Here is an 11448-nt window from a genome sequence, read left to right on the forward strand (position 1 = left end):
AGTTTAATACACGATATTGTAAAATATTTTTATCTTATTGTTCAATCATAAATCATTTTTAATAATATTTAAAATAATTATCATAGAAATTAATAAATTTATTTTATATGATTGAATGATGTAAGATTTTATACACTATTATTATATAATCATTTTTTTCATTCTTTTATAATACAATATTACTCCCTTATGTTTAATTACAAGATTTTCTTTAGAATTTCGTTTGTCTTGTTATAAGATGTTTTTTTAATTGTTAGATGTATTAATTATTTTTTTTTATATTTTTATTAAATTATTTTTTAAAATATTAATGAGAAATAAATAAGTGAATAAAAAAAATAATTTTAAAAATTATAATATAAATAATTGATAAATTTAATGTAATAATTATTTTTTCAAGAAATATAAATTAGTTAAGAGTATTTTATAATTATATATAATTAAAAAGGAGGGAGTATAACTAACAAGGACCCAAATCCAAATATTTTACAGAAATCAACGGCGAAATCAAGAGGAATTTTAATTTAGCCCCAACCTGTAATTTTCACTATACTACGTGTTAGTTCACGAGCGGTTCCACGATTCGTAGATAAACGGTCAAGATTCATCACGGTTCAAACACGTAATTACACGTGACGGATTAGGTCACTTTCGTAATTTCAGTCACCAAAAACACTTTTTTCTGGTACGTTTTAATGTCAAGTGCCGCCCATACTTTTTCCATTTTTTTTTTCCGAAGCACACGTTCATGCACATTGGCTTCTTCTATTTATACCCCACAAGCTGCTGCTCTCATTCCCTTTTCCCTCCCTATTCTCTCTCCTACTGTTAACGTTTTCTGTTTTTCTTTAAGATGGCGATGACGACAACGACGGAGTCCGATCTCGATTACGAGCTTCGCTATCTCAGTCTCGCCGTAACCGATACCTTCACTGCTTTCCAAAACCTCTTACCGGTAAGTTTTCTCTCTCTCACTCACTCAATTCTCGCTGGATTCGAGCCATCTTTGCCACGTCATCAAACTTGTTCCATAGCGTATGATGTGGCAGACTGAAAATCTATTACCGTTCTCTGAAGAACGCTTCCTTAACCCTAATAGCAATGAGAATAAATAAACTATTTTATGAATAATAAAAACTGATAATAATTTGTCAATTAATAAAAAATGAATGGATTTATCATATATTCGATTCATTGTAATTTGTAATTGTAAAAATCTTCCCAACATCTAGTAGAAGAGCGATCACACAGAAAGCTTCATCTGTATGTGTATGCTCCTACTACTGAATTTTTTTTTTTAGGAAAGGATCTACGCATACCCTATCGAAGGGGAAAATATAAGAAGAAAAATAGTGTTGTGGTAGGTGGATTAAGATCTCAAACATAAGATTTTTGTAGAAGTAGGAGATGTGTTTGGGCCAAATAAAAAGGTGAGTGGGTGAGTGAAGGTTGTGGTGAAGTTTGTTCGTGAACAAGACTTTTGTGATGTGGACTGCTTCTTCATTATTCATTATTGGGTTGTGTTGAGACTTGAGAACTTGTGTGAACGCAGGACTTTGGGATATTGCGCTTTCTTTTTTATAATTTTGTTTCTTGTCTTTCTTGCTTGCTTTGGAGTGGGTCTCTGTCCCATGATGTCCTTTCTTCTTTGCAACTGTGCACCCACCATTTGACATTGCAATCGTGTCACTGGCCATTATACTCCTCCTCCAATTTTGCACAAAGTATTTACATTTTTAAATGAGTATATTCAACAGTAAGTTTTTCAATTTAATGAATTAGAGACTAATCTTACTTTCTTACATATGAATATAATTGAATTTTACATAACCGTGTCAACCATAATGTAATTAGTGATAAGGGTATTATTTTTATAAAAAAATAAAAATGTATATTCACTAACTATAACTTTCCTTGACGTGTATCTATAAATTTTTGCTTTTATTATTTATTTTGAGTAATACTTACCTACACAATTTTATAACAATGCATAAATTAAGTTTAGGGAGTGTAATAAAAGAAGATTAGGGTGAAACGTGTGATAAAATAAGTGTATAAAAATTATCATAAAATAATTTTGTTCTATTGTTTTTTATAAGTAGTTTTACTTTACTCCGCCCGCAGATTTAAAAGAAAAGAAAATAGTGTGAAAAGCTTTTTACAAAATGACAAAGCAAGCAACAATACGAAACTATTTTCATTATAGATTAGTCCAGATATGAGTAGTTTTCATGATTTTAAAATTAATTTATGCCAGGTTTATTAAACGTCTGTTGTCAATTCAAGTAGACTGTCATGAAGATTGTTTGGGTGGTATTGCTAATAAATAATATACTTTACAATTACGTAAAGAAACACACTTGTTTAACTTGTATTTGTTTTTAAACAATGTAAACAATATCAATTTTTTTTTATGTTTTTTAAAACCCTTTTCGTTTTATTTAATATTTTTATATTAAATATCAATATTAATATGAAAGCTTCCTACTATTGGGCTAACGTTGGGCACGAGTGCATGAAATATTTCATAACAAAATCAAATTGAATTCCATTGGTGACGAGTCACTAGCAATAATACGAATTAACAACTCTATCTTTGGTTGGTGTGGAAGGAAAAGGTATCGGTTATACCTAATAAGTGACTTGTGTCAGTACACCAACTTATTTTCTTTGTTATTTTGTTTTTACATAGCATTCCAAACGTTTTTTATGCCAAAAAAAAAAACCCAAACTTTTTACTTTCATGGATACTTTAAAAAAGTTATAGAACTAAATTTAATATATTTTTTACAGTCAATTTTCTTTTTGATACATGTACCGAAAGAAACATGTTTTAAAATAAACAAGTTTTACCCTTATACTAAATTACTAATGCATTATTATATTATTTAATGAATTTAATTTTTTAACATAATTAAAGTCATTAAGTAATTATCCATAAAAGTATTTATAGTAACAATGCATCAAAATTAGTTAAAAAAAGGTTTAGGAAGTCAGATTGAGTCATTGACCAATCAACCTAATTCAACTCAATTCAAGTTTGTTTGAGTAACATCCAACTAAGTCGAAAGATCATTGGTTTCGTGGAACAAGTTTAGAATTATTAGTCAAGTTTGATTGAGTAAAACTCAACTAAATTGAGTAGCAAGTACAAAAGTTAACATGATTCCTCGACTTAATTTGAAAAATTAACCTTATTTCATTGGTGAGTATGCTTTTAATTTGGTTTAGATTAGGTCTGAAGGTTAGAAACAAAATTTCAAGGTTGCATCTTTAATCACTACTGTTCTCAAATTAACAATGAAAGTTTTCAATTTTAATTATTTTTAAATTATCAATGCATGGCGGATCGTTAGAGTGAAAAAGAGAGAGCATAGATGACTCAATTACTCAACCCAAATCAATTTAATGTATACCTGGTTGATTAGGTTTGAATTTTTCTTTTAAATTCTGATGCAACTCAACCTGAACAAAGGTAATTATTTTTAAGTTTTATACATTAGGCCTGTTAACAAACTCCTAAATATTAAACTAAATTCACAATTAGATAAATGAAATACACTGAATCTGCCATCATTCTTCTTCTTCTTTTAAAAAAAGAATGCCATCATTGTTTTTTTATTATTAAACATCATTGTTTTTTAAAAACATAAGTACAGTGACCTTTATAAAGCTTTTATATTATTGCCTCTATCTAAGTGGACCCATTTTTAGGCTTGTGGGTTGTTGGAGTGGTGCTTTGCTACTTCCACCCTGTACAGCGTATTTTTCGTGAATTTGCCCCATTGCTGTTCCTCATGTAAAGAAGAAGAAGAAAAGTTCTGCCCAGACAAAGTGAAAAAGGAAAAAAGGAAAAAGATGATTATAGTGACTAAATGATGTACAAATTTCCAGCTAGCTTAACCATCCATTCGTAATTGCAGGATGCGATGACTTCCTTTTCAGCTTGTGGACTAATAGACCCTCTTTGTTCTCAAAACCTCACTCCCAAGCATTCCACCATCACTGCAACCATTGATTCTCAGTCATCGATTTGCGCCACTAGTAATGGTATGAGCACTAGTGCACTACGTACATTATTACTTGCATGCCAAGTGCCATTCATCTTAGCATATTATTATTAGAGGAAAAAAGGTTGCGCACAGTATGCAAATTAAATTAAAAGTCATACTAATAGTAATTTGTGATTGAATGACGTTACATGGTAAACTTTTTAACATTCTGGATTGAATTGCAAACTGTGCAGTTGGGAGCCCAGTCTCAGCTAATAAACCAGAGGGCAGAGAGAATCATACGAAAGGAGCCACAAGTGGTTCCTCTGAGCCATCTGATGAGGATGATGAAGCAGGTGCTTGTGAACAGAGCACAAATCCAGCTGATATGAAGCGCCTTAGAAGGTATCTCAAAGATAAAGCATTAAACTTAGGTTGTGTTTGGGTAAATTTTTCTGTGAGAAGACGACTCACAGAGGTGCATAAGTTGGTTTTAGCCGAGAGGAATTCAATTAATTTTACTTTCTTATTTTTTTCCCCTGATATTTTAAATTATGTTATGGTTTTAGGAAGGTTTCTAATCGCGACTCTGCCAGAAGGTCAAGAAGAAGAAAACAAGCGCAATTGTCTGACCTTGAGTTGCAGGTAACTGATCTGTTGGGAGAGTACATGAATGGTATTTAATTTGATAAGTCTTTAATAAGGGAATGAAATATAGTGATATTAATTCTTAGAGCTATATTTTCGTACGAACAGTTGTTGATAAAGACAGTGGAACGTTACTAGCACTCTGAATCTCTTTGTTTTTGGAATTTAAGCATTAACATTCAATATTTGGTAAAATGCACAAGAAGCAATACAATGTTTTTTTCGTTTGAATTTTGCTTTCTCAGGTTGAAAAACTGAAAGTGGAAAATGCAACCCTATACAAGCAGTTCACGGATGCTAGCCAACATTTTCGTGAGGCAGATACGAATAACCGAGTGCTGAAATCAGATGTAGAAGCTTTGAGAGCCAAGGTATAATAGGTTCTTCTGCAATATTATTCTATAGCTAAGAAAAGGAGATTACAACTTTATAAAAGCAGGGAAAAGTAGTAATAACCAAGAATGAAGGAAGCTTGGTTTTTAATTAAGGTTGATGAAAAATATCTCATTAGAATTTCAACTGAGTACTGCTCCGAAGAATTAAGATAAGCTAATCTGTCTAGGTTATTTTAAAAAGAGTTTTAAGACAGTTATTATAAAAGTGTATAAAAATGTTTGATATTGTCTGGCTGGCATATATAGGTGAAGTTAGCAGAGGATATGGTGACTAGGAGCTCTTTTACTACGTTAAACAATCAGCTTCTTCAGACACAACATCATCAAATGAGCACACCCCAGCAACTGAACACGACTAATCTGCGGCGCATGGCGCATGTTTCGCCAACAATCACCGTTCATGGAAATGATGTCTCGTACAATAATGGTGGACAGAATTCAGCACTTGGAAACTTGGATATGAGTTTCAATGACATCAATGAAGTCATGAACGATGCTATGAGTTGTGGAACTATTTGGCCACTCGACTAGACAGACTCTCTCTGTAGCTTCCAATTAGATCGATCCATCTTTTATATTTTACGTCTTGTCTAATTTGATTAGTAGGCTATATATGTTAATGTCAAGCTATGCTATTTGTCTTCGCTTGATTCCTCTTTAATGATGCCTGTTTAAAATGGCGTCTTCTTTCGTTGTATGTAGTTTTGTATAAAAGGACTTGATTGCTTTATCCATTTCTGATTGTAATTGCAAAACAAAATGTTTTCTAATTAGGGTCATGCCAATGCTTATGGAGCATTTGGCTGACAAAATATAATACATGAGTTAATTTTGATTTATGGTAGTTGTACTCGATAATTAAAGAAAACAAAATTAATACTCCGTAAGACATAAGATTAAAAAGGTAGAATATTTTGGCTCTGACCAATCACCAAAGTAAGGAAAAAAGATTATTATTTTATTTCATTTTGTTTATATGTGAAATATTACCTTGGAAATTAGAATAAACTGAAAAATAGTTGTCAAATCACATATTTAGTAGTTAAATATATATAATTGTCATTATAAGAAAAATCTATCATTGAGAGCCAGAAGTTGTTAATAATAATAAAAAATCATTGGTGATAAAATTATGGGTTATTTTAAATATCATATTCTTCCAGTTACGACCAAAGGTGAGATTTTACAAGATAAAAACTATATTCTTTTTATACACATAAATAAAAAAGTGATAGACCTCAGACTACATACATAATTGCGTAATATTTAAAAATGGATGGAATGATAAATAGATTGGTAAATAAAAAACATTTCATATTTCTAACATGAGAAGAAGAAAAATAAAAGTATTAAATAGAATGAAATAAAATACATTTCACAAATTCAATTTCATTCGATCTTATTTTACACGATTCTAATAATCACTTATTTTACTTTACTTCGTTATTCCATCTTATTTCATAAAATGAAATATTTCTTAAAGAACTTACCTCTTCCATTCGGATGGACGGACATACGTTAATTCTCTCTTCTTCTTTTTTTGAGACAAACGTTAATTCACTTCTTCATCTTTATTTGTTCATTACTATTATTGTTTTAGATCGAATACAGCAATTCATGTGTCAAACACCTGGCAGGAATCATCAGATTAAGTGATGAGTAAATCGTTTCATAAGCAATGTCTGGGGAAGATTCACCGTTCACGTGTGCTGTAAGAAACTACGAATAAATTATATATTGACATCCATAAACTATAGTCAGATCTTTTTGCTTGTTTCAAAACCTCGTTATCTAATTTTATATTTTATATATTTTCATTTGCATAGAAAGGTACGGACCCGATGGTTAAGAGTGACATTTCAATCAATTTACCTACTATTTATCCTGTCCATCCATGCATAAATTCAATTAATTAGTTAGATTAGATTACCATTTATTTTTCTTTACAACAATTTTTATTTTAAAATTTATTTTTGAATTGATTATGAACTATTCAACATAAATTATAAATCATTGGATCAACTAGGTAGATATATATACCCTAAATTGTTTAAGTTTATCTCCTCTAAAGTGATGACATATATGTATAAGGTGGTCTATCTATTGTCAATTTAAATAAAGTGAGTAATAATGTTCTTTCAAAAATAAACAAATAAATAAAGTGAGAAAAATGTTTACAAAATGTTTTAATTAAAAACCAATAATAGTGAAATATATCCTTACTTTCTCACTTAACTCATCTTATAACTTGGATGAGTCAAATTTGTTTGTTTGAATTTAATTTCTCTAAAAATGAAGAGATATATAAAGTAATAAGTAATGGTCTATCTACAATTAATTTAGTTATTTAAAAAAAATCTACCATTAATTTAAAGTAAGTCATGTTTACAAAATGTTTTAATTGAAAACAATAGTGGATAAATTCTTTATTTCAGTAGTTATGTATCCCCTAGCCTGTAAATATAGAGGAGTTAAATTCATTTGTTTGAATTTAATTCTTTAAAATGAAAAGATATGTAAAGTGATAAAGGGGTCTTTTATCTACCATTGATTTAAAACAGATCATTTTTATAAAATATTTTAATTAAAATCAATTAATATATTGTGAATAGATGTTTATTTTCTCACTTTACGCATCTTCCCTTTAGAAAATTCTAATTATACATTCTTTTGACTCCCCTCCATGTGGTGCAATGCGCCAATGAGCAAGCATTATATGTTAAATAAATGCCATTGTAATTTCTGAAATAAAAGATAAGTATTTGAAAATAATAAGAAAATTCAATATTATTTTTCTTTAATTATATTCCAACGACTAACTAGGAAAAACACATGAATGATTTGTATACTAGACCGTCGTTTCTATGTTACCTGTCATTTTATTCTCCTTTCGTAGCAACTGGTCAACAACTACTGCAATATTAGGTCACTGAATTATGTTACTGCTTAGATTTTTTTCCTCCTTTGATAACTAGGAACAGGTGGAAAAGGTATTCAATATTAACTGAAATTTTCAATTTTTTATGCTTAGTAAAATAGAAGAAACAAAAATTAGTGTGTGAATTCTAGAAATAAAGAAATTGCATATGATGAACAGACTAAATGGGATTTGCCTACAAAATTGCAACCAAGAATTAAGGGGAACAGATAATGCAAAGTAAAAACAATCTTCATATTTTTGTCATAAAATGCTGGAATCAATCAATTAATATACAATTATCAGCTCAATAATTATTCCTAAATTCAATGCATTTGTAACTGATTCTAAGTGCATGCTACCCCATCATCAATTCAAACTCACCAAAATAAACCTTGCCATCAAAGTTCAAATCAGCAACCTTGACCATCTTCTCAATAGCACTCATATCCCAACCCTTGTCCAACCCCAAGCAATCAAGCACCTTCTTCAACTCCATTGCATCTATGTATCCATCCCCATCCTCATCAAAGATCTTGAAGGCTTCATGCAAAAGCTCACTGCGTTTTGACATGTCCTCCAACTCACCAAGAACCTCTTCCACAGGCACTTCATCATCAAGCAAGCCACCCTCAGCTAGCTCAAACCCTGATGATGATGAGGGCTTATTATCATACATCAAACCAAGCTTCTTGATTCTCCCATTGGTTTCCATGCCAAAAACACTGACAAGGGCACCAACCATCTTGTCATCAAGTTTGAGCACATTCTGGGGCTTGCATGAAGAAGGGTCATGATAATTATGATCAAGGTGAGACACTGAGCTTTTTGAGGAGCATTTCAATGCTTGTAAAAAGTCACCAAGGAATCTGGAGCATGCTTCTGCTATCCCCATTTGAGCCAATATGTTATGACTTATGATAACTCAAGTTTTGGTGCAGAGCGTAAACTTGTTTGTGACACCTCTTTTTATAGTTAGATTCTTGATATTACACCCTTGTGTCAATTGTAAATCACTCAAGTGCCATTGTATGGTGCAAATTAAATCATCAATTATATAATAATAATCATTGTATACAACTAATTGGCTTTATAGAGTTCCAAGGCAGCTGGCATACAAATTGCATTCGCTAAGGGGATAATATATATGTATTAGTTATTATGTACTACATATTAGATGTGTTATAAATTTTGGTTCACTGTACCCAAGAGCATATGGCAAGTTTACTGAGCACTAATACGTTAACGAATATAAATATAGTTGACACTGTGTGCGTGTGTCCTAGCTAGTCCTCAACACTCTACAGTGACAGATGTCTTCTTTGATCAAGACCTGACAACAATATGTATTTTACAATTTACTTTCTTTTGTACTACCATTTACGTTTACTTGATCTTATTTGTTGATGAGATATATATTTCTTTGAAGACATTAGGTATATATATGATGAAATTTTGCAAATGAATCAATATAAATTATTAAAATTCTCTGTTTAGCAAATGGGAGAAAATCGCTTTCCAACTGGTCCGGAATGAGTACTGTGTCAGTGTGCTCCCTGTAACATTGTACACCTCTGGCCGTCTAGCTGCTAACTAAGAAATTCTAACACGACATTTTTAATACACTTATTATTATTGAGTGAGTGAGTTTTATGTAAATCTTGCTAAATAGTGTAAATAGAAAGTGAATAAATTATTCAATGAAACTTACATGGGCAACTCACTAATAAGAAAAATATGGCAAAAAATCTCTGTTGTTAACATTTGTCCTGATTTTGGACACACTAAAGCCGCGTCAATCTTGTAAAAAAGACGCAAAAGCTACAAATTCTTTTTTCTATGTAAATGCACGTACAAATTTCTCAACACCAAACCAAACAGGCTACTCCAGATATATAGGAAAGCTTCTTGGAGCCACACTTCCCAAAAAGGTATCAAGTTAGTGACCTTCATCTACCTAAAAAAGGTCATTCACTTTCCTTTAAATACCATTTGCTTAATTAAGGTTCACTTGAGTTTATTTATAGACCTACACTTATATAGTCATGTTTTTAATACACCCGCGTATGCAACTATATAATTTTCTTAAACACTGGTAGAAAAGAGAAGATTTTTAGACAACAACATCCACTTGCTTGGTTAAGTCTTTGTCGCATGCATTAGGCAGTACCTTCCTTGAAGATCGACACTCTAATCTATTGCAATTCTCCAGAATATAATTTATATAATATTATGCTCTAGATGGAATCAAACTTTTGAAAAAGATACTTTGCTACAACCATTTTTTAAAACATGTATGGGCAGAAACCGCGTTTTGTTGCTGTACCAGCAAGTATTTAAATATAATTTTCAAAGATTTGTATGTTGGCCTTCTTCCTGCACGAATTGTGTAGTCCATATCACGTGGACTATTTTTAATTTGTTTACCATTGTGATTTGAATATTAGATAGAGTTAAAAATCAAATATATGCTTGTCAGCTTAATAATGCGAGATTCAATCCCCAAAGGCATTAGACATAACTAGTACTATTAATGTACTACAGATACACAGTATTTTCTGCTACTATGTCGAAATAAACAATATTATGCAAGAAAAAAGGTGGTTCGTAAAGGAGCATTCTGACTCAAAAGAAAATATACAATCTATTATAAATGTAATTTATTTTAGGCTTGGCCCAAAAAATAAATTAGCTCAAATGGACTTGCCTAATTTTGATTAGGGAAATGCTATTTACACTTCTTCTTTTTTAATCCACATCCCCCAATTTTTTTAACTTAAAATCCAAGACTATCCCCTTCTTCAGCTTCCTCCAGTTCCCTACAGTCCTACACCCACTCGGCCACTCCTCTTATTTTTCTTTTATTTTCATCTCTTTAAAGCCATCATGGGCTATTTTGATCCTTTTTTTGCTTTTCAGGAAACTAGTTTTGTTAAGGATATTTTTATATAAAAAACATATATTAGCGGCGCAAAAAGTAACAAAAAAAAGAGGAACGTAAATAGCATTGGTCTTTTGATTAATTTAATTTTCTCTCCAGTAATTTGATTTGAACTGGTGTTTTTTGTGGAGTGAATCAACTTTTACGTTGTTAGTTCCTACACGATAAACATTTCATGGGCTCAGTTTTGAATTTAAAATTCTAACTATTGTATTGGACGGCCCAGTATATCATTAGACATTTTGATCGAAACCAGGAATAGATAGATATACCTCCCTTAACTATTGCATATACCCCTTTTATTTTTTTTGTCTTGAGCATACCCTTTTCCAGAACATCCGCTTTTGTACAGTGCCTCCCTACACAACCAGGTTCAAATGCTATGCTGCCATATCCTCTCTCATGTGACGGGTCCACTAATTTTTAACATGGAAATGAATTTATACATCTAAAGATACAAGATAACCTGCAAGCTTGCAAGGCAACTCAATGTGATGTACATGCACACAATAAAAAAACTACGTGGTACCCTCACGTAAAAATGCTAAACACAGT

General features: G+C 31.2%; 2 protein-coding genes across 2 annotated transcripts; one reads left to right on the plus strand and one right to left on the minus strand.

The window, feature by feature from the left end:
* The first annotated feature begins 769 nt into the window (after positions 1 to 769).
* LOC114415092 (basic leucine zipper 9-like) lies at positions 770 to 5790 on the plus strand. Its single transcript, XM_028379620.1, has 6 exons — positions 770 to 955; positions 3924 to 4050; positions 4247 to 4397; positions 4562 to 4637; positions 4886 to 5011; positions 5282 to 5790. The coding sequence occupies exons 1-6, from the start codon at positions 854 to 856 to the stop codon at positions 5564 to 5566; spliced, it is 867 nt and encodes a 288-aa protein (XP_028235421.1). The 5' UTR covers positions 770 to 853; the 3' UTR covers positions 5567 to 5790.
* A 2396-nt stretch (positions 5791 to 8186) lies between these two features.
* LOC114414002 (probable calcium-binding protein CML43) lies at positions 8187 to 8911 on the minus strand. Its single transcript, XM_028378382.1, has one exon. The coding sequence runs from the start codon at positions 8845 to 8847 to the stop codon at positions 8311 to 8313; it is 537 nt and encodes a 178-aa protein (XP_028234183.1). The 5' UTR covers positions 8848 to 8911; the 3' UTR covers positions 8187 to 8310.
* Between the last annotated feature and the right edge of the window lie 2537 nt (positions 8912 to 11448).

The sequence above is a fragment of the Glycine soja genome, chromosome 6 (genome assembly GCF_004193775.1).
Source record: "Glycine soja cultivar W05 chromosome 6, ASM419377v2, whole genome shotgun sequence".
In the NCBI taxonomy this organism is placed as follows: domain Eukaryota; kingdom Viridiplantae; phylum Streptophyta; class Magnoliopsida; order Fabales; family Fabaceae; genus Glycine; species Glycine soja.